The 22107-nt window shown below is 46.9% G+C and overlaps 2 protein-coding genes across 2 annotated transcripts in view; one reads left to right on the top strand and one right to left on the bottom strand.

Moving 5' to 3' along the window:
* The first annotated feature begins 9042 nt into the window (after window positions 1-9042).
* LOC135821427 (NAD(+) hydrolase sarm1-like) lies at window positions 9043-17223 on the top strand. Its single transcript, XM_065334492.1, has 8 exons — window positions 9043-10296; window positions 10606-10713; window positions 11063-11230; window positions 11842-11972; window positions 12325-12605; window positions 13280-13563; window positions 14612-14800; window positions 15527-17223. The coding sequence occupies exons 1-8, from the start codon at window positions 9337-9339 to the stop codon at window positions 16112-16114; spliced, it is 2709 nt and encodes a 902-aa protein (XP_065190564.1). The 5' UTR covers window positions 9043-9336; the 3' UTR covers window positions 16115-17223.
* A 1018-nt stretch (window positions 17224-18241) lies between these two features.
* The window catches only part of LOC135821426 (serine-rich adhesin for platelets-like), a 16630-nt gene continuing 12764 nt past the window's right edge, over window positions 18242-22107 (bottom strand). Inside the window, exons 8-11 of the mRNA XM_065334491.1 lie at window positions 22033-22107; window positions 21513-21596; window positions 20753-20841; window positions 18242-19370 (exon numbers count right to left, since the gene is read on the bottom strand). The exon at window positions 22033-22107 is cut by the window's right edge and continues 9 nt beyond it. Of these exons, the coding sequence (XP_065190563.1) occupies window positions 18769-19370; window positions 20753-20841; window positions 21513-21596; window positions 22033-22107 (850 nt within the window). The 3' untranslated portion in view covers window positions 18242-18768. The remainder of the gene's footprint in view (window positions 19371-20752; window positions 20842-21512; window positions 21597-22032) is intronic.

Below are 22107 nucleotides of genomic sequence, written 5' to 3'. Positions count from 1 at the left end.
ACATCCACCAACGTCCTTCATAGCTTGTCTTGGTTGCGCGAACCTTTTCCTCCTATGCTATTACTATAAAGTAGAGCCCTCCAAGTTGGAATGCTGCTCGAGTTCGATTCCAATACGTTCAGGGGCTGATTGGCAGTCAGTTGTAGAACGTCAGTACTTTCGGTGTGTGTCGTGCAAAGTTATGGCATGATAAAGAACATGGGAAATATTTATTATTATTAGCTCAGCCTCGACACTGGGAAATTCCAGCCGTATCGTAAACCTGGAGACGCACCTCTCTACGTCAACGCCATGTCCATGTTCGACAGTGAATTTCCTAGACGTCACGCTCAGCCTCGACACTGGGAAATTCCAGCCGTATCGTAAACCTGGAGACGCACCTCTCTACGTCAACGCCATGTTCGACAGTGAATTTCCTAGACGTCACGCTCAGCCTCGACACTGGGAAATTCCAGCCGTATCGTAAACCTGGAGACGCACCTCTCTACGTCAACGCCATGTTCGACAGTGAATTTCCTAGACGTCACGCTCAGCCTCGACACTGGGAAATTCCAGCCGTATCGTAAACCTGGAGACGCACCTCTCTACGTCAACGCCATGTTCGACAGTGAATTTCCTAGACGTCACGCTCAGCCTCGACACTGGGAAATTCCAGCCGTATCGTAAACCTGGAGACGCACCTCTCTACGTCAACGCCATGTTCGACAGTGAATTTCCTAGACGTCACGCTCAGCCTCGACACTGGGAAATTCCAGCCGTATCGTAAACCTGGAGGCGCACCTCTCTACGTCAACGCCATGTCCAATCACCCACCATCCATACTACGGAACATCCCTGATATGATCGCTCGACGTGTCTCAAGCACATCTGCCGACAGCGGCGTATTCGCCGATGCTGCCCCTGCATATCGCAATGCATTAGCGGCCAGCGGATTACCTGCCAACATCAAGTACATTGACCCAACGACACCTGCTGCAATGAACGGCAGCAAGCAAAAAAGAAAAAGGAAACGGAATGTAGAAAGAAAAAGGACATATGGAAACGAGTTTTAAAAGAGAAACTCTCCACCACTGTACCTAGATACCATAATTATTATACTCTTTTAATACTCGTTTCCATATGTCCTTTTCCTTTCTACTTTTATTATTGGCTCAATACCCGAGTTTCGAAACGGAATGTGGTGTGGTTTAACCCGCCATACTCCAAGAGTGTCCGGACCAACATCGCCGGCACCTTCCTCCTGCTGATCGACAATCATTTTCCTAAGGGGTCCAAAATGAACAAAATCTTCAACCGCTTCAACGTGAAGGTGAGCTACTCCTGTTTGCCGGATATGGCCCACATTATCAGTGGCCACAATAAGCGCCAATTGTGCGTCCAGGAACCGGACAAGCCGTGCAACTGCCGTCGCAAGGACCAGTGCCCTCTCAACGTGCAACCAGCATAGTCTACGCGGCGGAGGTGTCGAGTGATGGCCACAGCGATGGGCCCAAGACCTACATTGGCAGTACGGAGCCTCCATTCAAGCTTCGATACGGGAACCACAAGACATCCATCAAGCTTCCTGGATACCGCAAATCCACGGGCCTCTCAAAGCATGTGTGGGAATTGAAAGATAATGGCAAGACGCACGACATCAAGTGGCGAGTGGTTCAGAAGGCCAAGGGCTACAGCAACATAACGAAAAGATGCAGCCTGAGCCTCGAGGAGAAGGCGAGAATAATCACTGCCGACAGGAGATTGAGCCTCAACAAGCGGTCGGAGTTGATATCCAAATGTCGACATCCAAGTAAATTCATGCTATCAACACCGATAACATGATCTTCTCGGCACCCTGCTTCCAGGCAGTAGGGCAAGTTGATAGCTCTCTGCCGCCTTGTCACCATCATCATCTTTGCACCGCGCATTTCACTAGCTAGGCCAGCTCAGTTTTATCACCTTTATCACCTTAGTACCGCGATCCTTAACTGGCTATGACACTGAATAGGATATGAGTTGATAGCGCCCCTAGCGCTTTCTGTTATCCTTGTCCCGCCATACTGGGCTTTAAATAGTGGGTTATTTTTCTTGATGTTCATATTATCACCTGATGAGTGCCTGAGATGGCATGAAACTTTAAGTTGTGACTGATCAAGCCATCTGTTGTTCTGACTAGTGTATTATTAAGTAGTGGTTGCGACTTCGGCGATGATTTGTAAGAAAGGTTTGCTCCCCACACCGGAGCTCGCGCTCTTCCGCCGACTTTACTTGACACTTGACTGACTCACGACTGCCATCCAGAGCACACGAGAAGTCCATCGAACCTTCGACTCGGCAAACCTGCAAGAAAGCACCACTCCCTGCTCAATACACAGTGTTTCGGGGAATTCACCCCTCATCAGTTGAGCCTGAGTAGGCTGAGGAAGATTGTGCCTGAAGAGCACCACTAATATAGTGCTCTCCAGGCACAAACATCACCAGGGATACAAACTTACAGAGACGCTCCGCTTCCAGCGCAACAAACACCTCGTGAACACCAGATAGCAGCGTGAGTCAGTGTCGCTCCTGGACGGTGAGACAGACGTCGAGGACCATCGGGCATTCGCAACGCTGTCACCTCCAAACCAACTAGTCGCAAGCCCGCGCTGGGCACAGCAGTACGAAGTAGTGGTTGCGACTTTGGCGATGATTTGTAAGAAAGGTTTGCTCCCCACACCGGAGCTCGCGCTATTCCGCCGACTTTACTTGACACTTGACTGACTCACGACTGCCATCCAGAGCACAAGAGAAGTCCATCGAACCTTCGACTCGGCAAACCTGCAAGAAAGCACCACTCCCTGCTCAATACACAGTGTTTCGGGGAATTCACCCCTCATCAGTTGAGCTTGAGTAGGCTGAGGAAGATTGTGCCTGAAGAGCACCACTTATATAGTGCTCTCCAGGCACAAACATCACCAGAGATACAAACTTACAGAGACGCTCCGTTTCCAGCGCGACAAACACCTCGTGAACACCAGATAGCAGCGTGAGTCAGTGTCGCTCCTGGACGGTGAGACAGGTTCGATGGACTTCTCGTGTGCTCTGGATGGCAGTCGTGAGTCAGTCAAGTGTCTAGTAAAGTCGGCGGAATAGCGCGAGCTCCGGTGTGGGGAGCAAACCCTTTTCTTATTCTTATTCTTATTATTATTGTAGAAAGGAAAAAGACATTATGGATACGAGTTAAGAGTAACTCTCCATCACTGTAACATGATACTTTATACAGTCAGAAAGTGCAATAACTAGGCACAAAACTGACAAGCTACTGAAACATTCGACGTCCTGACACCTAGCTTCAACACATCTCCGTAGCGCTAACCGACAGCCTTCTAACTTGGAAGGTTCAAGGTTATGGAAAGACCAAAGAGGGGAAGGCAAGCGCAACGAAAACGGGTGTCAGGACGTCGAATATCTCAGTACTCTGTCAGTTTTGTGCCTAGTTATTGCGCTTTCTGACTGTATATAGTATCATGTTACAGTGATGGAGAGGTACTCTTAACTCGTATCCATCATGTTTTTTTTCCCTTTCTACATTTATTTGTACTCTTTCCGAGTCCAACAGTGAAATTGTTAGTTCATATTGAGTGAGTATATGGGAGGGGGAGGGGGGGGGGGTTGAAAATATTTCTATACAAGGGACCTGCAACTGTAATGCCATAGAAAAATAGCTGGCAAATATGTAGAAAACAGAAATGCATGTTCCCATCATTGTGCATGGACGGGCGCAGCAGGCCGAAGCTATCAGCCAGAACAGGACTATTTTACAATCACCTACAGATATTTGCGCTACTCCAGTATTCTCCGTGAGCTGTCTCATTCCACAAAGGTTCATGCCACCATTATTTCTGGTATACCGGTAGTATCCATGTGCATAATTCCAAGACCAAGTCGGATTCTTCTGTAATTTTTGCCGCGGCAAAAGTACATAGCAATGCTTGACTCGGTCACTGGGGCTGTCAAACTTCCCATCACAAATGAACTTCAATTTCTCTTCTGTTACAAGTATATGTACAGTACTGCCCATGACGTGGCCATGCTTCATCCACAGCTGGGCGAAGAATGTGGCGTTGAATTCCATAGCACACCTTCTTGCTGCCATGCAGAAGTATGTTGAGAAGTGAATATATTTTTTACTGAAAGACAACAGCCACTGAAGAGGATAGCAGCAGGCTTGGGTGAATTTCCTGCAGGTACACGTTGTTTGTAGGTCCACTGGTCGGTCTCCATATCGTCAAGTTCAGAAATCACCTGTACTTCACATCTTGTGGAAGGGATCCTGATCGAATAGTTTCCTGATCATAAAATTCACTAAAACGGCGAGACAAATACCGGTAGTCTGTACTCCCCGATTCCGTCAAGCTGCTTTGAAGTCTGGGTGCTCATGTGATGCTAATGGGCTCCCCGTTGTTAATTCCAGCAGCTTCACTCTCCCTACGACGGCGGCTATCAGCCTCTCTCTCCATCGTCAACAAAATATTACAGATTCAACATTCTACATTTATCAGTACTGGGTGAATATGTCTCGAGACGAATTTAGCGGATCAACAACGCTTTGCTGGAGATTCGTATGCAATTTGCCTCGAACTATGCGATCATTCGATTTTGGTAGGAATTATGCGAAAAATTATGCTAGCATAATCTGTCAAGGCCTAGTATTCCCATACCAAAGTGTCCATGCATGCTAGAGATCAACATGGAAAAGAGAAAACATTATTTCTTCTATTCATTAGTTGACTTCTTCTGTAAAAAGATTTTTTTATTGCCAAAATAAGTTTGAGTTACCTTTGAAAATAGTCATGTTCAACTGTCTTCGTAATCAAGTCGTTATACTCGTCAAACCGATGTCACCCTCAGTGGCCTCACCCTGCGAATAATCACTTAATCAGCTCTTCTCTCCAGTAGCTCCACCTCTCCTTCCATCATGACCGGACACCAACTAGACCTCAATTCTTTTTCATGAGAATTATTAGAGCAATATCCATATCATGGCAGCCAAAATCCAGAGGTCATGACTTCGTAACATGCATAATGTACCGGTACATGTACGCGGAGTTTTGCGGACTACCCGTCACTACTAGTATCTCGTCCGCCCCGGGATACCTGATAAAGACGGATTCACTCGCATATTCTGCTACATGTACTGTATCAGTGTGAGAAAGAGCTTTGAAGAAGACGAGCCTGAACATACAATACTGTATTGCCAAGATTTCTACCCTGTTTTTCATTGAAAACACTATCTGCTTGACCTCCGAACCCTTTACCATGCAGACCACCAGCACGGATCAGGTGCATTGTACACAATTGTGTAGCCTAAATACTAGAATGGTGGTACAATCATGTAGTTATTCTCCTACATCCGAAAGGATGCCAAATTGTGCTCCGAATTTTCCACTACCAAATTATGCCGGCAAAATCCGCCGGTGCCTACTCGGGGCAGTCCACCAAGATTTCAAGTTCAATGATGTATGGTGTGGTATTAGATACATGTAAACGTTGTGCTGCATTTTGGAAAACATGTTGTTGGTTGACAACATTTTACAAGGTGGATGGTTCCAATGTGTCTCCTTCAAAAACAAACAAACAACTGAATTGATAAACAAGCTACATTCTTCATGTACCCCTCACCTACATGTACAAGTACCAATGTATTGTACTTGAATAAAATTGTATTTTACCTTTCATGGTATTGTGTATTTTATAACAAAAATATTATTGAAAACCCAGAATACATTTTCTGGGTTTTCAATAATATTTTTGTTATAAAATACACAGTAATACATGTCAAACAAGTAACGTAGTTGCGTGATGTCTGCGGCCTTCATCCTATTCATAGCTATATTAAAATTATTATCTCCACGTAGGTTACTTTCATGGTATCTCAATTTGTTCACGTCTACATGACTTTATTTTGCCCGTAAAAGAGGCGGTTACCCCCGAAAAAAAGCATGTAGATGTACATTGTATTCCCTAGAAAGAAGATATGTTACCACCTGCAAGGCAGCCAGATGACGTACACGTCACAACATGTACCAATACTGGACTGGATTATATGTTTCTATACACACCACCCATGTGTCCGTGTGTCCGTCTGGTAACATAATTACATGTACATGTACATGTAATAGCTATAAAGAGAACAAATTCTGCTGTCATCGCCACACTACAACAAAGTCATGAAGGTTTACCAAAATCGATTTTCTTGTCACAATCATCAGTGGAAAGCCGTGACTGAAGAATAACCATGCCAAATCAATAATTTATATACATTCAATAATGTGTTACGAGAACAAAACAAAGTGCTAAAAATAGAATGAGGGAAGGTGAGACAATAGAAGTAAAGTGAGAGCTAAGTGCAACAGGGGTGAGGAACTAATTGCAACGCTAGAACTATGTAGTGAGACAAACAATCATGCTGTGCACCTACGAAAACAATCTTAACGCAACTACATGTTTCTTCTACTCTTCAACATCTGAACGCACGTATCAAGCAGCACGTCCCACTGCACATGCTGACTGGCTCGGCACGGGCACTGCGACCCAAACGCGGCAGGCCACCTAAGAACCCTCGATCAGAGCCATCGTTAGCACAATTGTCGTCGACGGCAATAGTGCCTCCATTACCCGTATCGAGAGCCGTGGAGATGGATAATGTGCACATTGTCACTAACGTTATAACACAATGCACCATAACAACACAAGAAAGTACACCACAACAACATCCAGCTCAAGACCAAAGTGGACGCTGCGGCGAGGTGATCATGGTGATGCCCCCATCGCCATCGTTGCCGTTGCCTCCCCCAGAACCGCCACCTGCATCTGCAATCAGCAGTGCTTGGGCTGAGTCTGTGGTGTCGCTGGAACGGGCAAATATGGATGAGGTAAGCACTGAACATGAACAAGAAGAAAGAAGGCTGAAGGAAACGGAATTCAACAGAGAAAACAACACGATCAACATTCAAAGACCTAGACGATCAACGGCTAATTATTCAATGAATTATTACAGTACTGTATGTCAAGCACCGACGAAGACACTGGGAACAGAAGATTTAGCAACAACAGGAACAACAACAATGACAACAACAACAATGGTAACAAATTACCATCAAGATCAAAGGAGGAGTCAACGAGCAGAGGTTCAGCAACGTGAAGCGAGCCTGGGACCGATCGGTGGTGATGAGGAGAATGACACGGAGGACGACACTGAGGACGAGTTGGAAGATGAAACGGGGGACGAGGTTGCGGTTTGTGAAGACGAGGAATCGGATGGTGACTGTGATCGTAAGAAGTCTGCCGTTTTTCTTCATCTGTTGTCTCACCCTAAGTGTCTGCAGGTGTATGATGATTTTAGTTTTTCTGTTCTTTGTCGTGCACGGTACGCTAGTCAGTTGAAAGTACTTGAGGCTGTTTGTATTCGTTTGCATAAGCCTGATCTTTGTCAGCAGAAGAAACATGTAGTTGCGTTAAGATTGTTTTCGTAGGTGCACAGCATGATTGTTTGTCTCACTACATAGTTCTAGCGTTGCAATTAGTTCCTCACCCCTGTTGCACTTAGCTCTCACTTTACTTCTATTGTCTCACCTTCCCTCATTCTATTTTTAGCACTTTGTTTTGTTCTCGTAACACATTATTGAATGTATATAAATTATTGATTTGGCATGGTTATTCTTCATTCACGGCTTTCCACTGATGATTGTGACAAGAAAATCGATTTTGGTAAACCTTCATGACTTTGTTGTAGTGTGGCGATGACAGCAGAATTTGTTCTCTTTATAGCTATTATAAAATTGTTGTCTCCGCGTCGATTATTTACATGTACATGTACATGTAAACTGTAATATTCTTGTTTTCCCCTGGTCAAAACCGATTTATCCAGACAATACGACATGGAAAGAAGGAAGAACACCAACAATACAAGAGATGCAACCCGGGGATGAAATCAAAATGAAAATTTGAAATAGTCTAATTCAAAGAAACTCATGCAATACATGTACATGTAATATTCTACTCTGGGCTATCGCTCAAGCCTACAGTACACACACGTTCGTTTTCAAGAACATTCTTGGAGACAGGAAGCTTTTCAGGGACAGACAAGCGACAAATCTCAAGCTTCTCATCAATATAATGGACTCAGAAATTCACAAACCAGTTTTCGAACATTCTCTTCAAATGAATTGCAAGCAACCAGAAGCAATGAAACAGTCCGATATGGATAAGCAGCATCACAAAGGTGGAAACCATAACAACTACATGTTTGTACAATCATGTCAGATGTACATGTACATGTAGGTGGTGCATTCATGCTCTGTCTGTTACCATGGTTACATAGGCCTTTGCGGATAATGCCGGCAGAAATATTGGCAGAATTCCGTACTTTTTCTGGTAAGTTTCATGCATGTTTGGTATGTGGATAAAGAAATGGAGCAGAATTCGAGGAATTGCCCGCCATAAGGTTTGTATGGTTCTGCCAATTATTATTTCACTGCTTTTCGAGCAGAATCTGTCACCTTTTCGAGCATTATCCGCCAATGCCTACAAGACTGATGACTGTTTTTGAACACGAAACTCCGAGCGAGAAAGCTTTTTGGTCTCTGTTGTTGTGCTTTGTGCATTCATGCTCACTCAAAATGCATGTATGTTGTGCCACACTGTGCTAAAACCCACTAGTCTGTAGTACAGGTCAGCAGATTTCCTTCGCTGCATGCGTGGCCCAATCAGATGAATCTCTTCCATGGTCAAACAATGCACTGCTTGAACAATGATGAATGGACAGAGACAGTCAGAGTAGGATTTTGTGAGTGCCTAGCGCCTGCACACGGCATACATGACAGACTCCACTCCAGATGGCCCCGCGTCACCGTGTGAGTGCATGAGTAGATCTACGCGTGTCGCACACCTACGCATTATTTTATTATGAAAGGCATGCAGAAAGTCTGTAAACATGGTAAAGGCATGCAGAAAGTCTGTATGCAATAATTCAAAACAAAAGCAGCGCAGCCTAGTAGTAGCCGTCCCCATGGGCCCATTACTCTTCTGCGATAGAAATAGAAAGTTTAATCGCTATTACCCATTCTGTGCCATTACCTAAATTCCTAATGTCGGAGTTGAACCGGGACGCTACCACCGGACTGCATTCTGAAACTGCATCATTCTGCTCTTGAAAAGGAAGGTGTTTGCTACGAATGTGGCTCAGTAGCAGCATGTTGTGCAGTGTTCACATTCCGGACCATTGTGAGGTTGTAAGTAAACTAGTTATCATAATGCGAAGAAATAGGAATTCTTGACCCGCTGAGAAAACTATTCTATGAACCTACAGAAAAGAAAATGCCTGTTGTGCAAGATGCCGTTGCTAGTCCAGCATCGCCGCCCTCAGTGGAAAGCGACGTGCCATTTGAAGCAGACCGAATCAATGCGCCCCTGAAGCAAATATTCAGTGAGAGTGCTAGCGAGCAGAAATCAGCATGCGACAGCATTCTGGCACTTTTGAACACGGCGTGGTCGACTCCGGTGGTGGGCAGGGACCTAGCGTATTCGCTGTGTGATAGGATTCGCGAGGCGAAAGGTATCGAACGGCTCGTGGCGTTATGCACGTGTTGCAATGTTAGCGTGCGTCTGGCAAGTGTGGGAGCGCTGGAGCAATGCCTTACGCCCGCTAACCGGCACCTGCTTGTGCGCCTTGAGCTGGATCAGTTCATTAGCACTGTGCGATGCTGGAAGGGTGACACCAAGGATGAAGACTTCCCATTGGTGAAAGCCTGCCTGGGAGTCATGGAATCACTGTTCAAGCAGTCGTCGTATACGTGCAATCGGCTTATTGATATCGGTGCTTTGGACGCTATCCTATACACATGCCGAAGTCCAGATGAACGCATCCAGCGTCATTGTGCTGCGGCACTAGCTAACTGCGGGATGTATGGAACGGCTCAGACGCAGCGCAACATGATACAGCGCGACACAGCCGAGTGGTTGTTTCGCCTGGCGTTCAGTGGCGACGCCTCGGTGCAGTACTATGCCTGCCTAGCAATCAGCATCCTGGCCTCTAACCCGGACATCGAAGAGCTGATACGTCCCAGCGGAACGCTGGACCTGATCGCCCCGTTCGTCATGTCCCACGACCCGGGGGAGTTTGTCCGCAGCGACCCGGCCCATTGTCAGGGTCGGTCGGCTGACTGGCTGCGCCGACTGGTACCCGTTGTCAAGGGCAACAGCAAGCCAGCGCAGTGCCTGGCCGCATTTCATTTTGCCATGGAAGCCAGTATCAAGAAAGAACAAGGAAATGTGCAGGTACAGAGATTTTGGCCATTACATGTTATCTTTCTTGTTCTGATTTTTGTCTCGAACCGAGTTTGTGTTCTTTGTAGAGAAAAAAAAACATATTATACATGTAGTAGAGATCTGACAAGATGTCATGGTTTATAGTCGCGTAAAGGCAGGGAAGCGTGGATGATGGGTGAAATAATTTCTGGCCATGCATGTGTGCTTGAAGGGTGACAGACCAAAGAAAACATGACTAAAATTAGACTAAAATTATGCGCTGCGCGTGTTCGTGTGTGTGTGTGTGTGCATGCGTGTGTGTACGCCGTGTGTTTACAGGTGTTTCAAGAGATCGGTGCCATTGCACCGCTGCAGAACGTGGCTATGCGCGGCACCAGACTCAGTCGACAACTTGCCAAGTCCGCACTGCTGCTTATGGGTCACGAGGTATGTGCACTATCCCTGCACTATCCCTGCACTATCCCCCCCCCCCCCCCCCCCCGGTCAAAGCCGTGTGGCACAGCAACTCACTGGCTCAGGCATAACCATGGAAACTGCCAACTCCAGCCGTGTACATAGCACCCATAAGTGGTTCTTCCTACTTATGCTGTATGGGTAGCGCCCATAAGCGGCTGTGCCGAGACTGCCGACTCACAGCGTTGACATCGTTTGCATCACTTGTATAGGATCGTGGTTAGCCTTGCTATGCTTCATATAGCGGTGCTCAAGGAAAAATCCCACGCAACCTACCATTTCTGTTTTCCTTGTTTTGTGTGATGCTGTGATACTCGCACAGCTGCCGAAGCACATGAGCTTAGAGCTGCTAACGTGGAAAGTCGATGATATCGGTGCCTGGCTGAAGGACATTGGGCTGGAGACGTACGCGCAGAGGTTCGCCGAGTCTGTCATCGACGGCGAGTTGCTGTCCTCACTGACCGACGAGGATATCAAAGAAGAATTAAAGGTGATACGGCGACGGCACGCATTATTTTACTTGATTACAGTCAACCTCGCGGATAACGATCTTGCGAATAACAACTTGCGAATGACGACACAATCGTCAGACCTAGTTACCATTTAACTGCATGCTATCAATTTCACCAATAGCCGCTATTCACGAATTACATGATCCCAGGTCGCTACAGTCAGACCTCGTTCAACCGCACACATCCGTATTCCACAAAATGTACCCGGATAGGCGAGGGAACCGGATATTCGAACACACATACTGTATGCATGCGCTACATATGCTGTAAATCGGTAACCAACGATTTTCTTCCGGATGGCGAGGGATCCGGATAAAAGACGACCGGATAAGCGAGGTGTGACTGTAGCAGCAAGGTTTACCGTAATCTAAGTACTGCAGATATAACCAATACCCCCCCCCCCCCACACACACACACACATACACAAGAAGATCCCATATCCCCAGCGCGGCACACACATATATGTGCATTTCTTGGTCTAGTGAATTCAGAGAGCAACGTCCGCATGTGTATAGTGTCTTTTGCTAATGCTGAAAGTGAACGTATTTGTCGACAAATCTTCTCCACGTTTGTTTCCTTTGTATTGCAGATCACCAATCGTCTGCATCGTCGTAAGCTTTTGAGAGAAATTGTTCGTCTTCGCTCCTTCGCTGACTATGACAGTCAAGACACGGATGGTATTGGACAATGGCTGTGTGATGTTGGAAAGGAGCTGGCTCGGTAAGAATGCTCGCCCAGATGTGCGTGTGTGCTTTCTTTAGGTACTTATGGCACGAAATCGTCGACATTTTTCTTAAGACTTTATTCTTAATGCTAATCACATTGTCTGAGTCCTTTCCTGTGTTTTTGATTACATGCCTGTGCGTCCGGTCACTCACCCGTGTGTGTGTGTTTGTGTGCGTGCACGTGTGTGTATGTGTGTGTGTGTGTGTTTGTGTGTGTGTGCGTGCATGCATGTGTGTGTGTGTGTGTGCGCGTGTGTGTGTGTGTGTGTGTGCGCGTGCGTGTGTATGTGTGTTTGTGTGTGTGTATGTGTATCATACTATGTGTGTGTGTGTGTGTGTGTATTCAGGTATCGTGGGGCATTTCTGGAGAGTGGCGTGACAAAGTCATTGCTACCCTACCTGACAGAGGAGGATCTGCAGGTATCCATTGGCATACAGAATGCCATTCATCGCAAGAAAGTCCTGCTGGCTATTCTGCAGCAAACCATCACTGCTGCCGGTGCTGCTGGTCCTGCTAGCAGAGGTAGAGTGAATGAAAGCACAACCACTGCTGCTGCTGCAGCTGCGGCTGCTACTGCACATGCACCTCAGACACTAATGGACTCACTGCAATCTGAACAGATGCTGTGTAAGTGACTGCCTTGCTGCAGTGACCTTTTATGTGTTAGAGTGTGTGTGTGTGGGTTAGAGTGTGTGTGTGTGTGTGTGTGTGTGTGTGTGTGTTTGTATCTGTGTGTGTGTGTTAGAGTGTGTGTGTGTATGTGTGTGTGTGTGTGTGTGTGCGTGTGTGTGTGCGTGTGTGTGTGTGCGTGTGTGTGTGTGTGTGTTAGAGTGTATGTGTGTGTGTGTGTGTTAGAGTGTGTGCACACTGCACACTGCACACTGCACAGTAACCCTGTGATGTTACTGTGATGTCATAGTGATGTCATTATGATTGCATAATGATGCCATTCAAATACATTTCAGGACAAAATGGGTGCTTTGCAGATGTACAAAACATTTCCAGTCCCCTTTCCTGTCACAGGTTTGTTGTTTAGACTGTAGCTCTGTACATGTACAGTACTGTGGGCCACCAAAGAACTAGGGGGTCAGGGTTCTAGCCTAGCCCGTTCTTATTTTTAGCCAACACAGCAGTTTCGTTCTTATTCAATGGCACTACTCATCTCCTGTATACACCGAGACTTAGTGTGTGTATGTGTGTGTGTGTGTGTGTGTGTGTCTGTCTGTGTGTGTGCATGTGTGTGTGTGTACTTGCGTGCTTGCACGCCTGTGTGTATGTGCGGTGATTTGTCACACCGACAGCTCTGGGCATGGGTGAGACGATGATGGACACGATGGCCGCCGCCAGCTTCGGAGACGAGCAACCAACGTCGATTGGCATCGAGGAGATTCCCATCACTCGTTCCTACCCGGAGTCCTCTCCCCCTGGTGGTCCTCCACACAAACTACTCTACCCCGCAGCAGTGCCCTCACCATTGCCGGGTCCAGCGCCGGGGACGACGTCGCCGGCGACGTCATCAGAACCACTCGACGTGTTCATCAGCTACAGAAGAGCAACTGGCTCCCAGCTAGCCAGTCTCTTGAAGGTAACCATGACATTATGGCTCCATCTTGTGACCATGGCAACCAGCCAATTGCAACAGTCGTTGTGATCTGATGTGGGATGGAAAGAATAGCGATGCACGCACATGACACGACTCATGGCTTAGTGGGTGTGAGTGGTATGGGTGGTAGTCCTCCCCGGGCTCTGCCGACTTGGGGCTTGGGACTTGTTACAATCTTGCACTTGATGAGAGCAAGGGCTAGGAGAAGGGATGCTGGATCACCCTTCGGTGTGTTTATGTGTTAGTGGCTGCATTGGACTCGATTTCGATACACCTATAACCATTCTGTAACAAGAAAATAAGCAGCAGCACTCAGCCCTTGAACATTCTGCATCCACTTCATCACTAACACTGTTGTTCTCTGCGGCCGACCACATTCATTCCCCACGACAGAAACAAGAGGCTCCTTCGGTGCTGAACATATTTTTAGTTCCTTCTGACATCTGTTTCGGTCAATTAGACCTCATCAGAGCGCAACTTTGGTGGTGGTGAAGTGGACGCAGAGTTTATCCATTCTGTATGTGATATTTTTAGTCGAGGTGCTGGCATGGATTGGGAAAGTACCCACGACTCTGCCGCACTCTATGAAGCATGTAATACTCGATCGGTGGACAGAACTGTTTCAAAGAAAATGAGGCCGAACCTGATAGCAATGAAACATAGAATTTTCAAAGCTAGATCTAAGCAAGACCCGAATATACAAAACCATGTACTACCATGTCATCCGCTTGTCAGTGACGCTACCGCCCGTAATTATTACACGCTGGGGAATGTGCTTGTGCATGTGTGCGAGTTTGTCTCTAAGTGTTGAGTCTTATCTAGGGGTAAGCGTGATCAAGTATGGACACAGATCTATTTCTCATGGGCGTGTGTGTGTGTGTATTTGTGTGTGTGTGGGTGGGTGCATGTGTGAGCGCGTGTGTGCATGTGCATGTGTGTGTATGTGTGTTTTTGTGGGTGAGCATGTGTGTACTTGTGCCATGTGTGAGTATGCATGTTCTTGTCCGATCTGTGTATTCTGATATTTCAGGTCCATCTTCGTTTAAAGTTGCGCCATCTGAACGTGTTCCTTGATGTCGATGAGCTAGGTGCTGGCAAGTTTGACGAGGCTCTTCTTGATCACATTGCCACGGCTAGGAACTTTCTTCTAGTGCTGTCCCCGCAGTCCCTAGACCGCTGTATTGGTGACCATTACATGCAGGATTGGGTACACAAGGAGGTGAGACACACCTGACTGGTATGCTTTTTTACCTCTTAGGTGGCTGCTATGCCCCCTTGTTAATGTTGGCCAATAAGAGAGGTACAATTAATAATGGTGATTACATGAGGCTGTGAGGTAACATCAGTTGAAAATATGGTGATTTCCGTCAGGCATGCTCTCTTGAAGTCCAAGGTTATGTATTTTAGAGAGGCTCTGTTCTACTTCAACCAGTCATGCAAGTGCAGGTGTGGATGATAATTTTATGCGAACACGTTCACTCGACATTCTGGAAATGGTCCTGTCTTGCCCCTTTGCTGGCTCAGCACAAGTGTATAAATGAGGTGTTGGACTGTAAAAAGGGACACATCTGGTTCATCGCTATTTGTCCTAAAAGGGAATAAATTGTATTTGTCACGGCTGAAGTCTATTATACTTAGACTTACTCCCTGTCCATATTCTATTGAGATGTTGATGCTAGTCAGACCTCTGATGTGAAATTGTGTACAAAAGTGGTACTTGCCGGAAGCTGAACAAAATCTCAATTTCCCAATTTTCCGCTTGTTCAGCATTGTGTTTTCAACTTCTCACATCCTTCTCTTTGTGCATGTGCGTGTGTGTGCATGTGTGTGTGTTTGTGTGCGTTTGTGTGTGTGTGTACGTATATGTGTGTGTGTGTTCCTCTATAACACACGTGTGTACATGGGTATCTGAATGTGCTGTTGTACCCACACTGCCGTCGTTCAGGTCAACAAAGCCGTAGTTAGCCAGCGTAACATTATCCCCGTTATCGACGAAAGCTTCGAATGGCCGGACGTGAACAAACTACCGGAAGGTATTCGCTGTGTTACAAAGTTCAACGGTGTTGCTTGGTCGCACATCTACCAGGATGCGGCTATCGACAAGATCATACAGTTCCTCAAACTGGACTGTGCCAGGGCTGTGCTACCACCCTCACCTATTGCGTCACCAGAGATACGCAATGACATCATCATAACGGACAATACGCACCCGCTGCATCGCACAGTGTCGATGGTTGAGCGACCGCGCGCCTTGGCCGTCCAGAGGCTGGCGTCGACGCCATCGCTACCGAACGGACATGTCACCACCGCCGCGGCTGGTGGTGCTGGTGCTGCTATAGCTGCTGGGTATATACCACAACTGTTATCCACAGCACCAGTGCCTGCAGCGCCAACCTCCATGCCGTCAATGATGTCATCACCTACTTCTACCCGTATTCGCCGCTCCATGTCAGCATGCCACATGGTAGCTCCACCTGCGAATAGACCCTATCATATACAGCAGTCCGTAAAGAGAAACTCTGACACTGGCTGAGAGGTCATGGGAACTGCTGGTGTTGGCCGTGAACAATATGCCTCTATCCCATGGCGTTCATGGATTGCTAGCTGTCCCAAACCCCAGGTTGGCGGAGCTTCTCTGTGTGCACGTGCGTGCGTGCGTGTGTGAGTGTGTACGTGCGTGCGTGTGTGTGTGTGTGTGTGTGTGTGTGTGTGTGCGTGTGTGTGTGTTTGTGTGTGTGTGTGTGTGTGTGTGTGTGTGTGTGTGTGTGTGTGTGTGTGTGTGTGTGTGTGTGTGTGTGTGTGTGTGTGCATCGTTAACCACCGTCATTCTAGCGACCGTTCTAGGGAGATAGACAAGAGCGATAGCACCAGACGTCTGCCAAGAAAGTGGCTTAGCCGCAGTAGCAGCAGCCATCCAGTGGGGATTTCCCCAATCTGAAGAGATCTCCCGGAGATAGAGCACGTTTACTAATGTGTACAACAGGTATAGTTCGACAGACCGACAGGAAAAGAACAAAGATTAAAACAGACTTGGTTACTCTACGAATTGCTAACGAACGGAACAGAGTGCAGTTTAGGTGCAGTCGGCAAAGTCTTTGATTCCCAAGTACATGATATTATTTTGCTTTAGATATTATAGTGCCAGGTACATAATATTATATAGGGTATTTTAGGGTATTATAGATAGTAGTTTGACTGTGTATTTAGCTAGGCCAGAGCATCCCTAGCGATGATACCCCTTGTATAGAGGTGACCCTTGAAAGATGTACCCCTCAGCTCTACTTAGCTCTACCTCTTCTGCGTCGTCTTTCTGCTTATCTGCGTTACCTCTTTCTAATCGCACTCTATCTTTCTAATCGCACGCTATCTTTCTGACCTTTCTGATCGCACGCTATCTTTCTGATCTTTCTGATCGCTGCTGTATGACATCATAGATTCTATCCAGCTTTCTTTTCTTGAGTTTGCACTAGCACTTGAGTTAGCACTTGCCAGAAATACCCATAATATACTAGGCAACCACCGCAGCGCTATGCCCACACTGCAGCGCTATGCCCACGCTTGATTTCCTTTCAACTGTTGCCGATTGATGATGAATACACGCGTATGAAACTCGAACCTGCAACAGAATGTCCCATCTCCTTATTGTGTCTAAAGACTAAAACTGTAACACTGGGGTGTCGCGAGCTGCGACGGAATGACATCTTGAACAGAAATGAACAAAATAGACAAAACCCTCTTTTGAGATACGATTTGGCCCCGGCTTGACGGACTGAACCATGGGGGGGGGGGGGGGGGTGCTAGGACCTTGATGGTCTCTGCCTCAGCAGTGCCCTGTTTGCTGTCTTGTATCCTACTTTCCAGACACTGTCAGCCATACCGCACACAGGGATCTCAGCCAGTACAGACTCTGATAATACATACTCTTGCTTAGTACGTACTCTACCAAGGCATACACTTGCTTATTACGTTTTCTGATAAGACCTACTCTTGCTCTGTGAGGAATTTGTCTAGGACACTCGCCCCCTTGTCGGGCATTGGTTGTTAGTCATTGAGAGTTACCACTTGCGTTAGGCGCTGCATCAGCCACCCTGGTATTACAGGCATGATGGTGGCCTGGCACGAGCGAAACTTCCTAAGCTGGTTGTGTTCCCATAACTTTGAAATGTCCGTAACTCTGAATCACAAACCTTTCGATGGGGATAGGATAGTATAGGTATAGCGCATGACGTCACTGTTTCCACAAAAATTGCACAAGAGTAGTAATATTTCCACTTAAACTCACCCACAGTGTGCCTGGTAGAGGGAAATGATAACCGAATTAGGAGTGTACGTCAGGTATTGTTAACTAGTTTCTACCAGGGTAATACTGGGTGAAATCCAACCACCACTGGGTGAAATCCAACCACCACTGGGTGAAATCCAACCACCACTGGGTGAAATCCAACCACCGGGAACTCAGCAACACTTGCTGCTACTACAGTATAGTGTGCAAGGCTTGGAGAAGCAAGCAGACGGACGGACTTATCCCTCTGCTTGCTTGTGGGAGTGTCTCAGATTCAGACCAGTGTAGTTCTGATCCCCTGATCTCTATTGTGGACAAGACTTCACACTCGGGTGCATCAATCACGCTCGACTCAAGTTAACATGACGATGAAAATTTTAATTTATCACATTGAAATGTAATAACTACATTGAATTTGAAGAATCAACGTGGCAACAATTGCTTTAATTTAAAATAATAATAATCCTGGATGCTCCTTATTGTGCTAAATTTCATGATTATTCTACCAGTGCAGTCCTGACAGAATGCAAAACGGGCTGAACAAAACTTGAAATCATTCAACTGAAAGTAACAGTACAGACGCACACACACATGCGCGTGAACACACACATACACACACTCACACACACACACACACACACACACACACACACACACACACACACACACACACACACACACAGACTCACACACCGATTCACACACATCCACACACATGCGCACACACACACACACACACATTGGCATGCAGGGTCAGTGTCCTGGATGGCCAGTGTTCCACAGGGATAATGCTCTGGACTCCATGGGGTGCGATGACTTAAGGTGTATGATGGTATGCCGCAATATTGAGTTCTACGCACTAATTTGTCCGTCGGTGTCCCGTCAAGATGACACTCTCGATCAGCTTAGAAATATGAGCTCTGTCGCTTCCCGGTGATCCCTGGGGAAACCCCGTCACCTGGCACTAACCGAATGTAGGGTTTTAGTTTGATCGAGTCTGTACGCTGTGCGGGTGCCAGGCAACCTCCTCGCTGGCCTTTGTGGCGCACTGAAGAGGCGGACGAGGACGACGATTGGGCAGCCGGGAATGACGTACGCCGCAGGCTGAGTGCTAGGGAGGGTGACCTGGACGATGTATCGATCAGGCTCAGGTACTTGCGTGCCTTAATCGCTTTAGGGCTGGACGCGGTCAGATGACCAGACGCAAAGTCGGAAGTATCGATCGGAAATGCCAAGGTTGCCGGGCGTTGATTTGCTTTCACACCCGGCGTGCTGAAACTGCTTGACGGCGCGGAGCTCCGGTGGAACAAGCGGCGTGCCAGGCTGGTGCGCGTGACTGGCTTGTGTTCATTGGTCGATGAGCGTATGGTAACCGGAGCAACAGACTGGACGATGGCGTCCATATCGGTTGCATTCGGGCTGATGCCCTGGGATTCGTCCTTGCTCAGCTGATGCAGTGTACTGGGGGATGATTTCTTACAGGTCTTGTTAGAGGCTGGCAGCGGATCTAGAGAAACATATCACCCACATACAAAAAAACGAAATACAAAATAATAATCGAAACTCGGATGGAGAGCCAAGAATTAAATTTAAAAGAAAGAACCAAAATGTTGCCTGTTTTCTGTAGTTGAATGTCAGTATCACATCACTCAGTATTGTACTAGCTGTTGCACCTTCTGACTACACAACATCTTGCTTATAACTGTTAGTGTTGGACAGAAACTACGGATAACATGTTACATTTTGGTCCTTTCTTTAAAACAAAACTGAAATTCAGAACTAGTGTGGAACTCACGTAGGACACACATTTACTAGACCAACACTGAGTCTTGCATAATAGTATGGGACATTGTCTGGGGCACAGACGTGTACAACTTCAGAGTACATGCTGAAGAATGATCCACAGTGTGGTGAGAGTGGCGGGATGTAGCGAACGCAGAGCGTAGAACACAGTAAACCAGTGGAGCGAGGCTAGGTTGATGCAACTCTGTGTGGCGTGCGGAGAGCATAAGACTCAGAGTTGCGGCAATGGTTCCATCTAGCCCTGCTTCACTGCTGTACTGATGTACTGCTGTAGACGTAGCAAGCTACCAGATCATAGTGTTAATTTTTTTCTACAAAATCCACATTTCTCCAGACACTGGGGCGAATAATGGAGTGTGGTGGTGGAGCCCATTAAGCTCAGCCGACCAGAGGTCTCGGCTTGATAGTACCGTGGATGCACCAAAGGGAGATCGGGTAGGGAGGATTAAGTTGAAAAAGAAAACAGACGTGTTTTCACTTGCTTCTAGAAATCGATTCCATGCTTGGCGATACGGCTAAGATTGGGCAATGCGGCAATGTGGCATACCAACGGCCTTGTCAAAATGGGTTTGAGATATAGAAGGATGTCTGTTGTCGCACTGGACAAGCAGATCAATGGTACAGCTCTAGTTTGAGGCCATCAATGTCGGAGTGGGGTCGTGTGTGGATGCGTGTAAATGTGGCTGGTTAAAAGTGGGTATGTGAGTCATTTAGGGGCAGGGGGGGGGGGGTATAATGTGTGTGTGCGTGTATGTGTGTGTGTGTGTGTGTGTGTGTATGTGTTTGTGTGTCTGTGTGTCTGTGTTTTTGTGTATGTGTGTGTGTGTGTGTGTGTGCGTGTGTGTGTGTGTGTGTGTGTGTGCATGTTTGTGTGCGTATGTGTGTTTATGTCTGTGTGTAATAGCTATCATCGCCTTCAGCGATGGGCTTGCCAAGGGTCCAAATGTGTGCATGTGTGTGTGTGTATGTGTGTGTGTGTGCGTGCGCGCGCGCGTGCGTGCGTGCGTGCGTGTGTGCCCGCGCGCACGCGTGTGTGCGTGCGTGTGTGTGTGTGTGTGTGTGTGTGTGTGCATCGTGTTACAGTACCTTGTGATAGGATCAGGCTGATGTTGTAATACTTTGCTGCAGTTTGTAGCTGTTCCAAAGCAGGGATTGAGAACTGCAGCCCATCAATACTACATACAAAGAGCAACAGCAGCAACACGAGCAGCCATGATGAGAATCACAATGACCACAAAAACAGAAAGAGTGAATAGCAACTGAAGAGAGCGGTTGTCAGTTGACAAACCCCCTTTAATTTACAATGCAGTTGCATGATGTCCACCACTTTCTGAAAGAACAGCGAGAATGCCAAAAAAATTTAATTCACGGTTCGCGTGAGACTCGGCTAAAGGCCGATTTTTCCGCATCCGTAGGAACGCCACCACCCTTCAATGATCAAGGCGCATATGCAGCTCCTAAAGCGATGCGAGGTGAGTAGATCAGAACCACCGCCAAAGTGGTCAAAGACCGAAAATCCCGCTCGCTGCTCAAAACAAAACAGGAAATGCAAGAGTGCAGTGAACATTGAAGAATATCACTATCATGGCATATCTTATGTTGTCACCATGGCTGGACAACTACTCATTATGGTTGTCATCACAACCTTCACATGCAAAAGACAAATGTGCTCAAACAAGCAATCTCAGGGACCGTTCACCAGCAATACGTTTTAGAGAATGTTCGCAGATAGAGACACTGTATTGGAATGGCCATCAGCAGTGAAGAGTACTTTTCTGCTTGGAATGGGCTCTGGACACAAACAAGGCCTTTATTCATATCTCTCTAATCCATGTCGTATCCATACCTTAGTGAGTGCAAGCGTTTACAGTTGGCCACTACGCTAACAAGGGAAGTTACGGCTGAGTCAGTCAAGTTCTGGCTACCCAGCCTGGGTTTGGATGAGGAGTAGAGCGAGAGAGAGACGAGGCAGGTAGAGAAAAGGAGAGAGAGAGAGATGGGAGAAGGACACATACAGACAGAGACACAATGATCCACAGAGAGGCACACATACATGTGCACACACACACACACACACACACACACACACACACAAACACACACACAGCGGAAGGAAGACAGCCATTGGCCATGAACTGACTGACAAAATATCATGAACGTTTTAAAAAGGCAAAAAATATCTTTTTCTGGTTCGAGCCACGGCATGAGCTTTACATTTTCCGTGACGTTTGAAAATGTAGAGTCAAACAATGGAGCAAGAAAGAACTGTGAGAAATGGCAACCTTCAATACTGTTCCACAATGAGTGTGAAAGCTCATAGGCCAAACACACGTGCATACGCAGACAAATGTATTAGCAAGACGTACTGCAGTATCTCCAATCCGAGGGAATGCTTTAAAGACGTTGACAGCGCTTCCAGACCCATATCACCAAGGTTGTTG

This window comes from Sycon ciliatum, chromosome 7, assembly GCF_964019385.1.
Source record: "Sycon ciliatum chromosome 7, ocSycCili1.1, whole genome shotgun sequence".
In the NCBI taxonomy this organism is placed as follows: domain Eukaryota; kingdom Metazoa; phylum Porifera; class Calcarea; order Leucosolenida; family Sycettidae; genus Sycon; species Sycon ciliatum.
This window is presented reverse-complemented; position numbering and strand designations above follow the sequence as displayed.

Bases quoted from the DNA above. Each gene is read 5' to 3' on its own strand.
- LOC135821427 (XM_065334492.1), top strand. From the start codon at position 9,337: ATGCCTGTTGTGCAAGATGCCGTTGCTAGTCCAGCATCGCCGCCCTCA. The intron at 11,973-12,324 runs GTAAGAATGCTC...GTGTGTATTCAG, and splicing joins GTTGGAAAGGAGCTGGCTCG to GTATCGTGGGGCATTTCTGG. The intron at 13,564-14,611 runs GTAACCATGACA...CTGATATTTCAG, and splicing joins AGCTAGCCAGTCTCTTGAAG to GTCCATCTTCGTTTAAAGTT.